General features: G+C 51.0%; 1 protein-coding gene across 1 annotated transcript in view; it reads left to right on the top strand.

Annotated features, from left to right (window-relative positions):
* The first annotated feature begins 350 nt into the window (after nucleotides 1-350).
* LOC122167452 (opioid-binding protein/cell adhesion molecule homolog) overlaps nucleotides 351-19,268 on the top strand; it is a 249,881-nt gene continuing 230,963 nt past the window's right edge. The window contains exon 1 of the mRNA XM_042832052.1: nucleotides 351-411. Within this exon, the coding sequence (XP_042687986.1) occupies nucleotides 351-411 (61 nt within the window). The remainder of the gene's footprint in view (nucleotides 412-19,268) is intronic.

The raw sequence follows: 19,268 nt of genomic DNA, 5'->3' as shown, positions 1-19,268 counted from the left end.
GATGATGATGCCCGTGTTGAACTCCCCGGTGGCACAGAGAGAGTGTGCGGGTGTCAGTCAGCAACCCGAACCAATGGGTGCCCGGTAGGAGGTCTGCTTCCCCGTGCGCGGCCGGAGCCCGGTGCTTTTCGGGCTAGTTGTGCGTGTGTGCGAGGAAAAATCGGAGCCGCTCACTGCCTGCTCCTCTCTCTCTCCCTCTCTCTCTCTCTCTCTCTCCAGCTCGCTAACTCAGTCTCCCTCCCACTGCAAACATTGGATTTAAACCTGCTCAGCATTCAACGCAGACGAAAGCAGCGGCGGCAGCAGCAAGCAAGCAAGCAAATCAGCCGCGAGCCGACCGCAGCTCCAAGATGTACCATCCTGCCTGCTGGATCGTCTTCACCGCCACCACTGCCCTGCTCTTCATCCCAGGTAGGCAGTGCGGGAAGCTTTTACCCCCCCGGGGCCGAGAGGGGAGCGGTGCAGAGGATGGAGAGGTGGTGGTGCGTGCTGGGGGGACCCGGACTTGATGCCCGTAGTGCTTGGCTGCACGCAGCAGCGAGTTGCTCTGCATCAGGGCTCGGCGAGTGCTTGCAGCAGGGTTCAAGGCAGCGAGCTGGCCTCTGGGGAGAGCTCTGGGTGCTGGCAGTGCAGCAGGATGGCATTGCACATCGAGTGTGCGTGCTGCCTGCATGGGAAGAGCCGGTTCTTCTGTCCAAGCCCTGTCTAGACGTGGTGGGAGCTGGGATCACGCAGCTCTTTCCCCTTCCAAGTTGGGCATCTCCTGCATCCCTCTCTCCTGTGTGAGCTGTTGTGCTGTTCACCCTGCTCCCTCACATCCCTGCTGATTGCCACTGGGCAAAACGGGCTGCCAGCCCCGTGCCTGCTTTTACAAAGTGAAGATGAAGCCCCCGATGTGGGGACCTGCAAGAATGAGCCCACCTGCAGCAAAGGTGCTCGGCTGCTGTGTGCTGGGCAGGAGGCTCTCGAAATGCAGACTGGCCTTAGGATGAGGGGGAGACGTGAGGTTGCACTGAGACTGGCTCTGAGCTGATGCTCAGCGGTGGGGCAGTGAGCACAGCTCTGCAGCGTATCCATGGGGAGGGGGAAGCAGCAGAGTGGGCAGCAGAGCTGCTCCTGGGGGACAAGTCACTGGTATTTTCAGACAAGGATGCGTGCTTCTAGCAGCTGAAAAGATTGCGGCCCCTGTTGAAACAGATGGGGACTGGATGTTGAGGCTCGGATCCTATCTCAGCCCAACATGTGTTTTTCATGACTGTCAGTGAGAATTATGTTGGACTCAGGAGGGCAGGGAAGATGCACAGCTGCAATTTGAGCTGTTCTCTGTGGTTTAGTTCCAGCGCTTCTCTGTGCTGGGCTGGGCTGTGTGAGAAGCTGGAGGGGGAAGAGATGAGCTGTGTCATAGCTGGAAGACAGCTCTCACCTCTGTGAGACAGCTGTGATGAGCACAGGAGTGCTCAGGCTCCAAGTTGCTGCTGGAGGCTCACATCATGGGACTGTCTGTGTCCAGGGGTGCAGTGCCTGAGGGATGAAACAGCCACGGACATGGGCTGGGTGCTGCTGATTGATGCTTGGGTTCCATTGATGCTTGCTGTGGTGGCAGGGCTACATGATGTGTGCTAGGTGGGCATGGGCTGGGCAAGACGTGCCAATGGAGGACCTCCAACAGCAGTGCCTTTCATGCGTTGTCTTTGGCTCCCCAGAACGCCACGAGCCAAAATGGTGCACCTATAGCACAGCAGAGAGCACGTGGGAGCAGGGATGATGCATTCATCCATTGGAGAGTACAAGGGATTTTCAGGGGAAGTATTGCAGTGTCTTATCTGGAGCAAAACATGGCAGTGGGTTTTCCTGGCGTGGGGGCAGCTTGTCTGCTCAGTGCTGTTGGGTTGAAATTGCAATGAAATGGATGCAAGGCAGCATCCAGAAGAAAATGGACCATGCAGTTAAGCCTCCAGTAACTTGGGAGAGGTTTCTTGATCTGCACTTTGCCGTTGTAGCTTTGCCTTCTTATTTATATTGAGCAGCAATATCTGCTTTGGCTCTGAATGTCCCCTGAGTCAAACCAGCCTAGGAATTTGCCCAGCTGGGCTCAGCTGTTAATCCATCACACAGAAACCTGCTGCCTGCAGTAGAGGAAGGAAAGCGTTCTGGTGTGCCAAGCTGCTGCCTTGGTCCTTTTCTGACCCCTGGGGCCTGCGTCTTCCGTTGGGTTTTTAATGCTGTTGATTTTTTTTTTTGCAAGCAAGAATCCCACGTGCTCTGTGCAGGTGATGCTCCCCTGGGATGTGCAGAGGCTGTTTGTGAAGCGTGAACTCTTTTCCTCACCATTTGTGTGTGCATCCTGCGGGAGTTTCTCATGGGGTGGTTAAAGTGAGAAGGGAACCTGCTTTTAGAGGTATAATTAGAGTGAAGGGAAACATCACAACTTGAAGGCTCCTGCAGAAAATAGCGCTGCGAAGTTATTATTAGCTGTAATAGCTTATTTGCCAGTTTTTTCCCTCTTTCTCTCCCACCTCTGTTCTTTGCTTTTCCTTTTCATTTTCCTCCTTTTACCTTTGTTAGGAAAGATGTATATTTTTTTTCCCGCTGGGACTCGCATTGTCTCGTTACCATTTCACTGCTGTGGAATGTAAAGACACGAAAGGTTAATGCAGTAATGAAACCCTGACCCCTCTGCTCATAGATAGCATCTTACTCTGTAGCTCTTTATTTCTTTGTCAGGCGAGTTCCCATGCAAAACAATTTCTAAGGCTAATGTTGTTGTCTGGCTTTGGGCAGGGCTCCTGGGTGACAGTGCTTTCTGAGGTGGGCTCCTCCTGATGGGAAGGATGCAGTTATGGCATGACATCATGGCTCTACTGGTGGCAAAAATCAATGCGCGTCAGCTTGTTTAGACATTTATATTGCTGCCTTTGCTGGCTTGGCAAAATGGCTTGTCATGGCAGTGGCTCCTTCCCAGCTGGGGCTCGAGCCCTGCAGGCTCGGAGCTGTGGCAGTGCAGGCTGCAAGACAGCTGCTCCTGGTGCTGCGGGTCCTGGCATCTGGGAGCCTGCTGGGCAGAGTCTCCAGTGCCCTGCTGTCACCTCTCGCATGTAGGACTTGCTTTCTGCACCCGCTTGTAACTGAGCCTCACGTGGGCTGTGTGGCGTTGGTGGTGGATGAAAATGCAGTCTAAAATGAAGAAATAGGCACGGCAGGAGTTACAAAAGCTGTTTGCTTCCTGTTCAGGAGTGATGGCTGAGCTTGGGGTTACGGGATGCCACTGCCACGTGGGGCTCAGCTGTGACCCCTCTGCCAAAGGGGATGCAGGGCAGGCAGAGAGCTGCTGATCCCTGCAACTAAGCCGAAGAGTAAGTACCTGGAGCACGTTAGTTCTGCTTCAGTGTCATTTCCAACTTAGACTAAAAGGGATTTTCTGAGCTCTCTCGAAGGCTGGGGATGGTAGTGGCTGCACTGCTGTGGCCATCAGCCCTCCATCAGTCAGAGATGTTGGGGAAGAGATCCCATTAGCAGCCCTATGCCCTGGGCTCCTGTTTGCCTTTCCAAGCAGTATCAGGAAGGACTGTGATAGAAGAAGGAGCAAATGCAGCTTTTTCCTCTTTGCAAACTCTCTGCATTGTAATTTTCTGGAACAATTTGTTCTAGGGGCTCTGGGGCTGCTCTTTCTGGTTGCTGCCTTCCAGGGTGCACCAAACTGGATGGAGGATCTTGCTTTGCATATTCCAGCAGATTCCCTTTGACAGCATCCCCTCTGTGTGTCGTTCTGTGGTTGCAAACAGCTGGATGGAGGAGTCTGCTGGTGTGAGTCTCTGTGAAGTACTGACATTGGAGCTGGAATGAGAGAAATGGTTCAAAGGCACCAATGGGAGCTGGGTACATTAAGTGATGCTTTTGAAAATCTTCCCCAAAGGCCTGAATGTTTGGTTATGGTGGATCTGAAGTTGCATAAACAGCTATGTTCCTATTTTACACTTGAATATTCAATTTGAAGTTTGTGCTCAGCTTGGTTAGAGCGTGATGAACCTCTGTGTGTTTGCACCCAGAGCTGGTGGTCACCCACTATCCTGTCCCCAAAAGAGATCCCCACCAAAACCGTGTATCGTCTTTACACACACACACATATATATATGTATATATATGTGTGGTTTTTTTTTTCCTTATCAAAATCTATGGGGTCATTTGTGCTCAAAGCTGACCTGCAGTCAGCCTGGGCTTTGCAGCCCTATCCTTTTCCCATTCCCAGACAGGCAAATCCCAGCGCAACTCCCAGCTGCTACTGTGTGCAGGGTGGGCTGTGATCTCAGCTTGTCAAACTTGTCCTCTTTTTTTTCTTTTTTTGTTTAAACTTAAAAATAATAACAGCTCTGCCACAAATCTCCTTCCCTCCCTTTCTCTAATGAAGGCATGGTACTTATAATTACCAATGCAGCAACTACGCATACAGAGGTGGCTTTGACACTTGCTTCTCAGTGGGTGGGTTTATAAGGAAACTCCTCATTTTTTTTTCTTTTCCTTTTTTTTTTCCTTACTTAGAGGAAAGAATCACTTACCTGCCTGCTTCCCATCAGCTCTGGGAGTGCATTACCGTGCTCTAAGGGTGACTGAATCTCTGTGGGCTGGATGCTATGGATGGACACATCAGCCCTGAGCAGCAGGGCTCAGCATGATGCGGTGGCACCGGTGCGTCAGTGGGGCCATGCAGGGATGCTGGACTTGTTGCCTGTGCAGCACAGTCATGTGCCTGCAGGACACGTGTGCGATGAGGCGAGGAAAGGGGGGAAGAAGAAAAAGAGTTATTTTTAGGTTTACTTTTCTGTGAATTCAGCGCTAGTGAGAAGTGCTGGATTGACAGCTCTGGAGATGGAAGCTGTCTGCAATCCGCAGGGAAGGGGAGCCCAGCACGTTGTCCTGCTGGGTCCGTGCTTTGGGATGGATGCTGAGGCTGGAGTGCGTTGGCCTGGGGTGAAAAACAACAGGAGGTCTGTCCTGTTGGCCAGGGCTGACCAGTGGTGGGTTAAACATGGGGTAAAGCCTCCTAGTGGGGCATGTAGGATTGTTTGAGCTGGGGACTGTGGGTTCCTTCATGGTGGCTAAGTCAGCAGTTGCTTGTGGACCGAGTGAACCTACAGCAAAAGGGCTGAAATCCCTTCTGTGACAGCAGGAACATTGCTGTGTCCACTAATGAAATGGCCCAGGTGCATTTGTCATAGGCATAGAACCATTTGAGGTGGAAGGGACCTTCAGAGGTTATTTAGTCCAACTGTTCCGCAACGAACAGGGACTTCTCATCCCCACGTTCCTTGCAGACCGTGGAAGGGGTTTTCACAGCAGGCTTCAGGCTCCCAGAGCAGCACCAATGGAGGGCACTGTGGGGTCCATTCTGTGCATCCCACACGGTGCCTCCAAGGAGCCTTCATCCACATCCACCCACCATCCCATCGCCTCTTCCTGCGCCACTGTTTACTTCTGGCTTTTGTTTCCTGTACTTGTTGCTATGCATGTAGCGTGTGGAAGGAGCTCCAGCAAATATAGGCCACACTTTGATTGTTCAGCAAGCTGGAAAATGATGATTATAATTTTTGACAGAAGGGAAGGAGGGGGAAGGAGATCTCTGGGCTTTCAAATCTGCTCTGTCATAAGCAGGATCTTGCAAGGGCCCTCTGACTTCTCCCTCCCCAAAGGAAATGGCGTTTGCATAGCAAGAAGGGCTACAGGAAAAATTCTTCTCTTTACAAGGGCAAAACAATACTTACTCCACTAATCCTTCCACCTTGTGCAGCAGTCTTGTCACAGCACATAAGCAAAATGCGGTTGGCATTGGCCGGTAATCGAACGGGAAGCATCCGAGAGAAACCTGGAGTTGGATGCTGCTAAAAAAAACCCCAGTCCCTGTTAGACACAGCCATGCACAGCCAGGCACGTGTCTGACTACGTATGGCAGTGCTGGCTGCATCAGGGCTGGATGTGACAGTGGAGCCCGTGGAGGCCTCCACCCAACCCTTCCCATCCCATGCAGTTGGCGTTGGCCGTCTGCCCCCCGCTGGATCTCCCTGTTGTTTTATCGAATAGCTTTGGCTAATTTTCACTTTAATTTTTTTTTTTTTTTGGTCTTTCTTTTAATGCGATCGCTTCTAATGAGGCTAATGACATTTAGTCTCCATGGCGGCGCATGTTAATTTGGTCACCAAAATGTCAGCGTGAGGCGGATGCGTCCTATCTGCCCGCGACAAACACTCTGCAGACAAAGGGGTTCTGCTCCCAGCTGTCCCCTCCTTATCTCAGGGCATACAGGGACAGACCAGGGCATTTGGCAGAGCTGCCCTCCCGCCGTCCCTCCTCTTCTGGCACTGGGTTCTGCTGCAGAGCCCCATGAGCATGGGAGGTGAGGAGCGCTGAAACGGAACCTTGGGAGCAAGCTGGTGCGATGTAATTAATCAGATGTCAAAAGCCCTGAGCAAAGTTAGCTTTGATCAGTAGGGAAATCTGTCAAGCAGGTCGTTCTGCTGCCCGTGGCGTTCTTCTGTCTGTCTCGGCCCATCCATCTGCCTTGTCCCTTCTTAATGTGGCCAAGGTGGCAATCTTCTGCAGCCAGGTGGCACCTTCCAGCCTGCGGAGCGTGGGGTAGCATCTCCTTGTCCTCGCCAGCTCTGGTGGTGTAGAAGACAGTGATGTGACCCTCCTTGCTGAAAAGGGACCCCCTGGTGTGGGCTCCTACAGGTTGGAAACAGGACCATGGCTGGAGGTGGATGTAGGTGTTGCAGAGGTGCTGCTGTGTAAACTCGGCTGCCTGCAAAGTCGGGGGATCAGGAGCAGCCCCAAAGCTGAGGGAGGCAGTGCTGAGACTGCAGGTGGCTGCACGAGGATCAGTGACTTCTGGTATATTGTACTCGAGTCTTACCAACGTGTTGAGCCTTAGGAGCCTGAGCCGTTTTGCTTAAGAATGAGTCCCTTTTTTTCTGCAATCTGTGTCCAAATGCAGCTGAATTTGATCTGCTCTCCTTTGATCTGTTCCTCCCTCTCCATTCTGCGTAGCAGGAATGGATGAAGATTAAAGTTTGCAGCTTCTGAGCAAACTAGGTTGCTCATCACTGCATGATACCCAATTACCTGCTGATACCTCAGGAGTGAGAAGGTATTGATCCTGCTTGGATTTGAACCTGTTGAACCAGAGAGTCTGGGTATTTCAGATACGTTGCTTAGGACACACCATTTCCTACAGGACCTGAAGTGCAGCCTCTGCGCCCGCGGTGCTCGGAGCTGATGGAGGTGGCTCTGTGTCTCTGCCACGGGGGAAATAACCAATATGTGATGAATAAGAGCAGGGGCGCTCTGCACACACGGGATGTGGATGTGATGGATCCTGTGATGTGCATGAGGAATATCTCCATTTTTACAGAAAACGAATTCCCAGAAGCTGATGTTTTCCCCCTTAAGCCCATGGCTTTCTGTACCTCGTCTCTGTGAGCTCCCCAGGCTGCAGAACTCTTTGGTGGCATCCCCTGTATTTGCCTTCCTCCAGTCTTCTGCTGGCTGTCACGTTCACTACTAGAAACAGCATTTTAATTAAGAAACGAGCAAAAATTCTCTCCAAATCAGGTGGTGAGGGGAGGCTTGAGGGACTGGATCGAAATATTCATTACTGAAACGTGGTTTCGGGTCTTGCTTGTGTGTCATGGTTGTTCCTGTAGATCTTAAAACACTTCACGAAGAAGAGAAATTTCATGGTCCCTGTTTGTGCAGACAGAGAAGCCAAGGAATAAAGAGGGAGAATGACTTGCCTAAGGCATGCATGGAGAAATGTGTTAAAAGGCACGTCCTTGCTGTAGTTCCAAATCTGAACTGGAGGCTTCTAAGTGTTTTTCCTTGTGAAACAGCAGGTTTCAGATTCATCCTCTGAGAAACACAGTCAAAAGACTGAAATCAGTGCATTGAACCCCAAAATTTCTCTGCTGTGCTGACGTGGAGCTGGGGGCACCAAGGCTTGCACTTGGGAGCTGTCAGAGCTGTAATGCCCAGGGGTGATGTGTGGAGGTTGCTGAGCACCGGTTGGTGACAAGCAGGCAACGAATGTGGCTTTGTGAGTCAGTGGGCACTCTTTGCTGCTGTTGGTGGAGGCAGGAGGGCAGCACGTTCTGGATGCCCTTGTCCTTCCATGCCTCGTCTCCATCCGACTTCTCTGTAGGTCTGAGAGTGCTGATCTCAGAGCTGAAACCAGGAGGCGAACGGAGAGGAAATTCTCAAGCACGCTCTTCTCTCAACCCTTGGGCTCAAAATGGAAACACTCTGCAGTTGAACTGAGAGCACACATTTATCCCAGTAATGCTCGCCGTGCTTCTGCGCTGTGCGCTGCAGCGTCCGCCGGCTGCTCCGGGGCTGCTGCTGGATGCCTTTGCCAGCCTTTGCCTATAGTCGGGGTGCTTTATCTTTATAAAGTAGCAATAAGTGGACAGTATAATATATTTCACTTTTAATAAGGTGTTGCCAGTTGCACACACTCCGCAGAGCAATTAGTGTCAAAAGCAGCTAAGCAATGGCGGGGAGCCGTAATTCGGCTGTTTACCGACCTGGAGGATTTATGGGCAGTCGTTGGGGGGAGCTGCGGTCGCGGCTTGGCCGGAGATCCGGGAGGTGCTACGTGCTGGCTGCAAAACCACGAGCCTGCGAGCTCCTGGAAGCTCTTAAGGGAGGCCAGAGTGAGCTGCCCGTCCCTTGTGTTGGCCCATAGGGCTGGGGCTTGGGAGGAAGTATCCAAAAGAGGATGCTGAGCCAGCCCTGATGTGCCAGCCAGCCAAAATGTGGCTGGGAGGACCTCTTTGTTCTTCATGTTGGTGTGGCAGGCAGCTTTGTGGTGTGATGTTGTCCTCTGTGCTGTTGCGAGGCTGGGTTGCATGTGGATCAAGTGAGGTTTGGTGCATGGCTGGTGGAGATGGCAGAGATGGGGATGGAGAGGGGAGCTTTTATGTCTTGGGGCAGCCGTGCTTTGTGGCAAGGCCTTCACCTTCCTCTCTAAAGGAAATGGTCACAACGTTTGGTTTCTGATGTGAATATAAGGAATATTTCTGAGCTTATGCCCCTATCCTCCTCCCCATTTCCACCCCCTGTTTCTCAGTTCAATAAAGTTCCAGTTCCTTGGGTTTGTTCTCCAAATTGAAAGCCTTCCATTTTCGCACCTCTGTAATTGGTGCTATCTGTTGAGAGAAACTCTGCAACACCAGCCAGCCAAGGTCAGGAGGAGCTGAATTGAATTAAAAGGAAGAGAAATTGGTTCGAGGTGGGCAGAGGGCCGCAAAGGGAACGATGCAATTTCTCTCCTCGGGGCTCCTGATGAGCAGAGGGAACGGCAGCTTCCCCGAGCACCTGCGGGGTGCTGACACCGACCCACCCACACCTCCATCTGCACACGGAGGTGGGTGCCTCACGACTGCAAACAAGGAGATGAGGCCCAGCGCCCGGTCCTTTATCTGGTCAGCGGGATGGGGCTGTGCTCCTCCAGCTCCCGGGCTGGGATGCTGACAACTGTCACTGCAATGACCTTGCGGTGATTAAATACAGCCAGAAATTGTCTTTTTAATAAGAAACTAAAGGCGTGATGCAAGCTGGCGGCTGGGAGATTTAAAATGCGGTGCTGTGACCCTGCCACTAGCTCAGACCCTGCTGTAGGGCAAAGGGTGAGGGTTGAGATCCTCTGCTGTCCTTAGCTGGGCTAAAACCGGAGGTCTCAGCAGAAGTCAGTGTGTGCAGCCCCAGGGTGGCATGGCTGTGGCTCACGAGCGCTGCGTGGAGCTGTCTCAGGGGTATGGAAGTGATGCTCACAGCTCTTATTGAGCTGCTTGGGGATTTTTCCACTGCATTTTTTTTTTTTTTTTTCCCCTTGAAAAAGTACTCCTTGCTGGCAAAAATTGCTCTGGGAAGTTGGTTTGCTTTGAGAATGCAGTTTGCAGGAGCAGGGGCTGTGTCCTGGGCAGTGCTGTGGGTCCGAGTCCCTCCTCTGTCCTGGTTCCAAACTTACAGCCTCCATTCCCCCCACGCTGGAGCTCTCTTTCTGGATTCGTAATAGTGCTTACGATGCAGTTGGCCCAAAGTCTCCCCAGCCCAGCTAGACATCCATGGCCCTTCAGCAGCAGGGCCATGATTAGAGTGGCTCCACCGGGAGACTGCAGCAGGGGGGAGGAGATGTTTCAAATAGTGGAATTTCAGGGAACAAGGCAACAATTTTCCACCCACTTCTGAGCTGGAGCAAAGCCTTCCCAGGCTCTTTTTCTCGCTTCCCAGCTGGGCTGGCATGGGGACATGGCTTTTATTAGCAGCAGTATGAAGGCAAGGGGCCAAAGGAGCTTTGGTGGATGCCAGGCTCAGCACCCGGTGCCCAACCACCGTTGGTTGCTGGTGGCTGTGCTCAGGGGATGTCCCCAGCCCTGTTTATTCCCTGCTATTGATGCTCGTGGCCTTGCTGTGCCGTGCTCTCACCTGGGGCAGGATGGGGGTGGTGTTGTGGCTGGAGGCTGCAGAGTGCCCTGCAGCCCCTGCTCTGCCTCTCCCGTAATTTATACAAGAGCAAGCCGATGTTCCCTTTTAAATTGACAAAGGCAGAGAATGGAGCTCGGGAAGCCCTCTGACCCCAGAGCCCTGGTCCATGAAAATTACAGGCGCTGTACAGCGCGTTTCCTCTTGATGTACTTGCAGTGGGGAGATGCTGGTTAATTTGCCAGGACTCAGAGGTGACCTGGGTTTAATAAAGAGGATTAATGGATTTGAGCTAAAGGTCTCGGCTGTTTGGAGCTGATAGGCTTCTCCTTCGAAGACACCGCAGCAGGCACAGCTCAGCCTCTTGCAGGGGAGGCGGAGGCGGTTGGCTGAAAGGAGCGTGCTGCTGTGTAACAAGGGATTTCCTCAGGGTTAATGGCCACGCAGGGCAGCCCCAGATCCCCGTGACCTGCTGCATGTGCTGCTCTCAGAAGGGTTAACAATAGCTGGGTGGAAAGGATCTCGTGTGAGGATCTGTTCTAGCACCAGTGTTGGGGATGAGGTTGAGCATCCGTTGCTGCTGTGCTCTCCCTGCACGTCTTCCTACTGCTCAGGGAGCAGTGAATTCCCTGCAGTCTTGCTTCCTGGCCCCCGAGCTGGCTGTATGTATTCCCATAATAAGGCAGTGGAGCCCTTTGGATGGGAGCAGCAATAGGCGGGTCTGCTTTCCCTGCCAGGCAAACGTGTGTGTGATCAATGCAATCAGCTCACCCTTCAGCTCTGTTTTGGATTGGATGGAAGAGATGCTCTGGCTGAAACCCCTTTATTGAGTAGAGAAGGTGCAGTGAAATTACAAGCTGTAGCTTTTACCATCTCTGGCCTTCTGTCTTGTCTTTTCCTTATCCAACAGCTTGTCTGGTATTATGAAGCATTATTCTCTTAAAACCCCATTTTTCCCCTTTTCAGAGGGGTAAGCAAGCACTCAGCAATGCATCCTTGGCCAGCCCTGTGTAGAAACGCTCAGCAAGAGATCTGGAGGGCACAAAGCTGGTTCATCTCACAACTATTATTTATATCTGTAAGGCTGAATACTGACCTGCTTTACCTTAGTGCTCATCAGGGAAATCCAAATGAATGATTTCCTTGTAAAGCTGAGCACGGGGTTGGAGTCAAAGCTGTTTGCACTCTCCATCCAGTGAATCCCAGAGCTCTTTAGGACAGGAAGCAAAGGTATTAAATGCATTGCAGAAGAATTAAGTGCAGGACTCTGAAAGCGTGATTCAGCAAATACTCCTGGAGTTGATGCTCAGCCTGTTTGCAATGCGATGTGCTGTGCTGCTTCAGATGGAAACTGTGGAGGCAGTTTGCAGATGCCCTGGGCATTTTTTGGGGAATTCATGGCATTTTTTGGGGAATCTCTGGGGAAAAGGGGCTTTGGCTGCCTTTTGTTCCACCTTTGGGTTTTGCTTCTTTAATGATGTTGGAATTGCTGGTCGCTTTTTGTTTAGAGGAAGCCGCTTTGGTCCTGCAGGGTGCTCAGAGCCCCATCCAGCCCGATGGGGCATCAGCCACCTGTCTGGGCAGGCTGTTCCAGTACTTCACTACCCTTATTTTAAAAAGAAAACCCAAACTTTTTACTTAGGCCCAGTCTGAATTTCCCCTCTTTTAGTTTGAAATGGATGAGCAGTACCTGGGTGCAGTGCCTATTTCGGGCTGTGGCAGTCAGCCCAGGGGATTCATCCAGCGTGCAAATAGCAATGCCTGGGCCGGGAATCTGCTCCCCAGGAACACCCTGGTTTGATGCCAGCAGCATTCTTTGCAGTCAGGTCAGGTGCTTTTCCTCTAGCCAAGCCCCGCTCAGAGCTGGCCCTGCAGTTCTCCGTGCTGCTACCTGTGGGCTCAGCAGCGGGAGCGCAGCACTTTGCAGCAGCATCTTGCAAATGAGCCACGCTGCACCCGGGCTGCTGCCTTAATGCAGCATTCAGCCCGCATTGTCTTCCCTCCTTGTAATTTATACCTGATGTTGCCATGTATTATTTAGTTAGGCATGAGAAACGCCACTCGCGTGAAGGAGCGCGGCATGGGCACAGCGAGCTCTGCGTTCTGCCCCTTTGCAGGGGGGAATGGAGCACAGCAAGGTCTGCACTCTGACCCCAGCACCCCACTGAGCTTCCCAGGTCGCTGCACAGCCAGGAATCCCAGCTCACCCCCACAGCAGGGATTCAGTTATCATTAGCTGAGCTTGCACAGCTCCGCACGGTGTCGTGCAGCTGCAAGTTTTTCTGGCCTTTTTAAACATCCAGCTGCAATGTATTATTACTTTTTTTCCTCTCCATTTCTTTGTAATTTGATTCTTTGCCTTTTCATGCTGTCATGTAATGTTTGGGGCTGCTTTGGCAGCCTGTGGCCACAGCAAGCGTTCGGACAGGGAGGAAGATGCATTCTGAGGAGACGTGCAGCCACAGTGCAATATCTAATATTTATTTCATATCCTATAAATTACACCGTGAGGGAAAAAGTCAGCATCCAAAAATTGTCTTTCTTTCTTCTTTTTTTTTTTCTTTTCCTTCCTGGCAGCTTGCAGTTGGGGCAGTGTGGGATGGAGGGGAACCGCCGCAGCTCAAAGCTGCAGCCTCCAATTCTCACCTCCCTCAGTAATCCCTAAAGTCTGAGTTCTGACATTTCCAAAAAGTGGTTGGTGATGATTCAGGACAGAAATGGGAGATGTTGACATTTTGCTGGGAAAGGGCGATTCCCCCCTATTGAGGGGGGGGTTGGAGGGGCTCCTGCTGTCATCTCCCCAGGCTCAGCGCTGCCCCATCCCTGCAGCACCAATGGGGGATTGCTCTTTGTGGGGCAGAAAAGGCCAAACTCTCACAATTACCCAATTCTCAAACTTTTTCCCAGACCCCAGCAGTCTGCATATGGGCTGGCAAAAAAAAAAAAAAGAAAAAGCCTCATTTGTGGGGTTTTTTTCTGCTGAAAATGCACTTTTCTTGTGAAGCCATAGGCAGGCCCACATTGGGGCCATCTTTTCCTTTGGCGTTTCCCACCCCCTTCCTTGCAGCCCTCCAAACCGTTTTACCCCCATTGCCAATAAAGGCAAACAAAAATTAAATCTATAATTATCATTACTAATTCCACTTAATTAGTCACAAGCCAGCAGCCAAATTGGCTTTCTCATAATTATCAGATAAGCAGTAAGCACATCTCATAGATTATAATTAACACTGCTTAATTAAAATCTAATATACATACACCCTTTCCTCGACATGTGCCTAATTGGGTTCATGAACAGAGGGGTGCAAAGCACCTGCCGTCCCCCACCCCCCCAAAAAGGTTTGTTCAATGCCATGAAGTTGCTTGAGCTTGCAATGAAGGCTGTGCTCTCTGAGGGTAAAATTAGTGGAAAGCTTGGAAATGAGCCCAAAAAGGGGAACTCTGTGCCTGCAGGGTGCTTGCAGCCCACAGCTGGATGGGTTCTGGCAGCGCATGGAGCTGAGCTGTAGCATCAGTGTGGTGAGTTGGTCCTCAGGAGGGGCAAAGGGGCAGAGAAGGAGGGCACAGCTGAGTCTGAGCGCTTGTTGAGCAGGAATTGGGGCTGGATGGCTTCTGGGGCAAGCTGCTTTTTTCTTGCCCTTGCTCATAAACACCTTCCTTGCCCTTCTATCTTCGTTTTCTTTAAAGCACCTTGGCTAGGAAAAAGGCGTCTCCCCGATGCACGATGAACTCATGCAAGATACTCTTCTGAGTTAAGTATTTTTTATTATTATTGTTATTGCTCCAGCTGTGACCTCTCCATCTCTGCTGGGATCTGCAATAATAAAGCAGCTTGAATAAATTACACTTAAAGAAAGTGAATGTTGGATGTTGGCTCTGAGCTCGGGAAATTGAGGTCTCTCTTATTTCCTTACCCTGAGCAGGGTCGGGAGGAGCTGCCGGCGTTGCTCCTCCAGGCAGATGTGCTCTGGCCCCGTGTGCAGCCCCAGCTGGTATCACTTTCCCCTTTCCTGCTGCAGGGAGGAGATAGTGCTGTCTCTGATGGGTGATCGGTGACGTTCGTGGCCTCCTGACAGTTCACGCTGCAGATGGGATATGAGCATCATTTAGCAGAGGGATGTGGGTGGAGGTAGGAGAAGAGAGGAGAGAGCAAGAGGGTGATAAGGGGAAGATAAAGTATTGCCTCTGACAGGCACCACGTTGGGGCTGAGCAACAGGGATAGGCTCTGCTGGTGACAGCTATTGCTCCTGGGGGCATTGCTTTTGTTGTAGCATCCTATTTTGTTCTCCCCATTGACTGCAGAAAAGGAGAGGGGCTGTGGTGGGTGCAGGTCCTCGTGGCTCTGAGTTTGCTTGCTTCCTTTCTTGGTCTCACTGGTGCTGCAGCAGAGCTGGGTTGCAGGGGAGCCAGGGTCCTCCCAGGCTCGGTGCTTGTAGCCAAGATCCTGTGCAAAAGGACCTCAGCCCTCCTCCTGCTGCCTTTGGTAAAAGGAGAACCAGCATCTGAGCCAGCTCTGCTGGCCTGGCAGTGCCTGGGTGGCCCTCGGGTTCCCCAACCCCTTGCATGCCCCATGAGGTGCAGTAGCTGCCATCCAACCTTGTGGCAGCGCAGCGAGGCGTCCCATTTGCACAGTAGCTTTTGCCTATTCGGCTGCCTGAGAGAAGTGGAGACTACTGATAATGCTGATTATTAATTAGATCATTTGCCTGCCAGATTTTGCTGAGCTAATATCCGACAGGCGAGTTTCTGCACTGGGGGAGATTCGCAAGATGTGATTTCTGACAGAGAGATGCTGAGCCAAGCACCTCACAGCCAGGTGGGATCTTCTCTGGGATCCTTTACAGTGAGAGCCCCGTGCTCTGGGTGGGAACTGGTTTTGGGTCTGAGCTTCCCAGCTTGGAAAGGGCATCCTGCTCTATGGTGTGAGGGAGTCTCAAAAGAGCTTTAATGTGGCGGCAGCAAAAAGTAAAGGCTTGGCACGTGTTCTGGTGTCGGGGGAGGATTTGCGGATTAGAGATGTGTAATTGTATGTAGTGCATGACAAAACAAAATAAGTGGCAAAAAGAACTCGGTCGTATTAAGAATTCAAAGCAAGCATTAAGCTTTCTTACTAACATAGGGGGGAAAAAAAAAAGGTGGAATATGCAAAGCAAAATCCCCTCTCGCCTCTGCAGCCTCTGCTCCGCTCGCATCCCGTGCAGCAGTGCTGATATTGAGGTCTCTGGGGCTGCTCCTGCTGCAAGAGGACTGCGAGGGCTCTGTGAGCCCCTCCAGCAGCTGCAGATGGATGAGCCTTGTCTGCATCCAGCTGCTCTTCCTGGTGACTTCAGCATGAATAGCACGGGTGGAAGAGCTGGAAGCAGATCCCGGGTGCCTCAGACCATAGCAGGATGGGTCCCCATCCAAAGGCTTTAGCAACTGGTTGCTCGTGAGCTTCTGCTTGACTGCAAGGCAGCTGTGTGCTTTTTCCACGGGGATTTCTTGCCATCATAAGATCTTCCCAGATTAAGTAAATAATTTTACATTAGCTTAATTAAGTCTAATAGACTCATTAGTTCACTCTTCGTGCTCGTTCCCAAGGGAGCGGTGGCCGGGAACTGTGAAGAGATGCTGCAGAGGGATCCTAAGGCAGCAGCACGGAACTCTGGCACAGGCAGGTCCCTGGGGTCAGGAGGTTGATGAGTCAGGAGCTCACGTCTGCATGGTGATCTGGGTGACAGGCAGCTTTCCTGCCCAAAGTGAGTTCAGGGTGGGTGTAGTTTCCCAAACGGAAGCGTGGTGCAGACCATCTACTGGTGACCCAACAGCATCTGTTTGCTTGGGATTGCCTTGACCTGCTCTGAGCTTTGTGGAACCCTGCAGCCCTGCAGGAACAGACCCTAAGGTGAATTTTTTGGTGCTTCTGTAGCACTTAAATGATTTCCAGCTGATGGAGAGCTGCATCAGGTCTAGAGGAGGGCCACAAAGATGCTCAGAACTTGGAGCACATCTCCTGTGAAGAAAAGTTAGGGGAGTTGGGCTTGTTTAGCCTGGAGAAGGCTTCAGGGAGACCTCACTGTAGCCTTTCAGTACTTGAAAGGAGTTTATAAGCAGGAAGGTGACTGACTTCTTATGTGGTCTGGTATTGATAGCACAAGAAGGAAGAGTTTTAAACTAAAAGAAGGGAAATTTTGGTTAGATATTAGGAAGAAATTCTTTATTCAGGAAGCGGTGAGACACTGGAACAGATTGACCAAAGGAGCTGTAGATGCCCTATCCTTGAAGATGTCCAAAACCATGTTGGATGGAGCCCTGGGCAGCCTGATTTGGTGGGGGGCAACCAACCCAGGGCAGGGGGATTGGGACTGGATGGGCTTTAAGATCCTCTTCAGAATAAGCTGTTCTCTGATTCTGTGATATAGGCTCTGTGAAGCCAAGAGCTTTCAGAGCTATCCATGGCTCAGTGCTCAGGTGCATGGAGAAGGGCAGGAGTCCCTGATACCATGGCAGGGATGGCTGATGGCCTTGAGGATGGGCAGGAGCAGCTCCTGGTGCATCCCCAAAGCGACGGGTGGAGGGCATGGAGGGGCTGGGAAGAGCTGAGCAGCAGAAATGAGAGGGCTGAGATTTCCTGAACAGAAGGTGATGGGAAAAGAAAGAGCTGATGGAAGCTAAAATGTGTGTGTATATATATATATGTGTGTGCAGGGGTATGCCTGGGGAAGGTTTAGGCTTTTTCAGTTATGTGCCTTCCTGGTGGCGTGTGGTATTAAATTATACTGCTGCGCCCAGGACGTTTTTATGATGCATTTTAAAGTTATGTCAAGGGCATAGAGAGCATACGGGTAGGTGACCTCTTTAGGAGTTTGCATAAATCTAAATAAATAAAATAAAACAGAGAGAGGAAGGCAGGGGCCTGCGGATCTCCTCATTGCAGTGGCACACTTCTATCTCGGGCACACAATGCTGAGGAGCAGAAAGCACAGAAAAGGGGAGGAAGACATCTGGTTTCCTTTTCAGAAGTGTTGCCTGTTCTTTATTTATAAAGAAATTATTGCATTTAAAGCAAATATTCTTCACTTGTACCAGCAGAAGAGCAGAGATAGGTGTGTAGATTAGAGGGAAGCAGCTCGTGCATATAAATGGGAGTTAATTTTCTGACTCTCTGGGAAAGTGAGCGCTTGCTGAAGGCTGTGGGTTGGGGAGCTCCTCACTGTATTTTGCATTCAAAAGCAGTAGGAGAGGGGCTGTCCTGGCCAGAGGGATGGGACACTCAGGGATGTGGTCAGTGGTGTTGGGCTGGGGGTCTTTGCCAACTGGAATGGCTCTGAATCATGGGGTGACAGCAGGATGGGTGGACAGCAGGGTTTGGTTCTGCCATGCTTCCAGGGATGGGAACGAGGGGAAAATAGATCAGAATGGAAAACACAGCCTGCAGGAACCAGCTGGAACCAGTGGGAACCCTGAGCGTGTACCTATAGATGAAGAACACGGTGTTTCATTTGTTTTGTTTTATTTCACAAGACAAATCTCCACAGCCCAAACTGTCACTTTGGAAATAATTCGTGGCTGAGGATTTCAACACCCACTCCAATGATATTTTATTCTGACCCTAAACAAAATCAATAGCTTTTTCTTTTTTTCCCTCCTCCTTTTTCTCCTTCCTTGAGAAAACAGTATTTTTCAGCTCAGTGGAAGAAGAAAATAGATTCTGCCCAGCGTTGTTAAAAAGATATTATAACCAGTGTCTCTGGAAGTGTAAAGAGTACATGATCTAATACGTCTGAAGCAATTTTGAAAGGCTGCTTTATTTAGGATAATGGAGAAGCAGCAGTAAACCTCATAATCTGCCTGGATGGAGAGTGAACTGGGGAGGATTCGGGGCTGCAGTGCTGTGGCCTGGCTGCTTTCTATGTGGCAGAGGTGGGCATATAAAGCAGGGGCTGCACCGGGGGGCAGTGGGGATGAGGGACCTTGTGCAGGATGGTTGGGTTGTTTGCTATCCTTGGAAACAGCAGGAAAAAATGAAAGGGAAAAAAAGGAGAGGGGGGGAAAAAAAAAAAAAAAAAAAAAAAAAAGGAGCCTGGTGAATTTTAAAAATAAATTATAAATTATTTTTTTTTAATAAATTATGAATACATTTTCTCTGTCAGGATTTGAGACTCTGCGCTCTGATCAAAAAGTTTCGGAGCGTGTTCTCTCCCTGCTTACTCAAATGTAGATGCGTGCCTTCCCGCTTCTGATTTGGTTTGATTTTAGTTTGATGAATTTTTTACTCCCCCCAACAACAAATACTTTGTTTGTTCTTGACGGGCGCCGGGGGAGGAAACTTTGTGAAATGATGCTCAAACATTTCGCTCCCAATCAGGGCGAGCGCGGAGAGCTTTGCTTTGTGCAGCGCTGGGCTGGGGATGGGCTGATGGTTGGACTGGGTGATCACCCAGAGGGTGGTGAAGCACTGGCACAGGTTGCACAGAGGCTGTGGATCCCCATCCCTGCAGGCATTCAAGGCCAGGCTGGATGTGGCTCTGGGCAGCCTGGGCTGCTGGTTGGTGACCTGCACACAGCAGGGGGTTGGAACTGGATGAGTGTTGTGGTCCTTTACAGCCCAGGCCATTCTGTGATGTTAGTGGTCTTTCCAGCCTTAGTGATTCTATGGTTCTTGGGGGTACTGCTGAGTTTTTTTCCAGTGATCCCAACCCTTAAGGTCTGAGGAAAGCCATGGCTCCTCCGTATCTCTCTGTGTACCTCTCCGTCCCAGCGCAGGGTGGTGATCTATCTCATTGCTGGTTGCTGAGACTCCAGGTTTCCTTTGCTGGCT

The sequence above is a fragment of the Centrocercus urophasianus genome, unplaced genomic scaffold (assembly GCF_019232065.1).
Source record: "Centrocercus urophasianus isolate 14NV4802_14NV808 unplaced genomic scaffold, USGS_Curo_1.0 seq_37, whole genome shotgun sequence".
NCBI classification, from domain to species: domain Eukaryota; kingdom Metazoa; phylum Chordata; class Aves; order Galliformes; family Phasianidae; genus Centrocercus; species Centrocercus urophasianus.
Note: the sequence above shows the minus strand (reverse complement) of the source record. Positions and strands in the feature narration are given on the sequence as shown.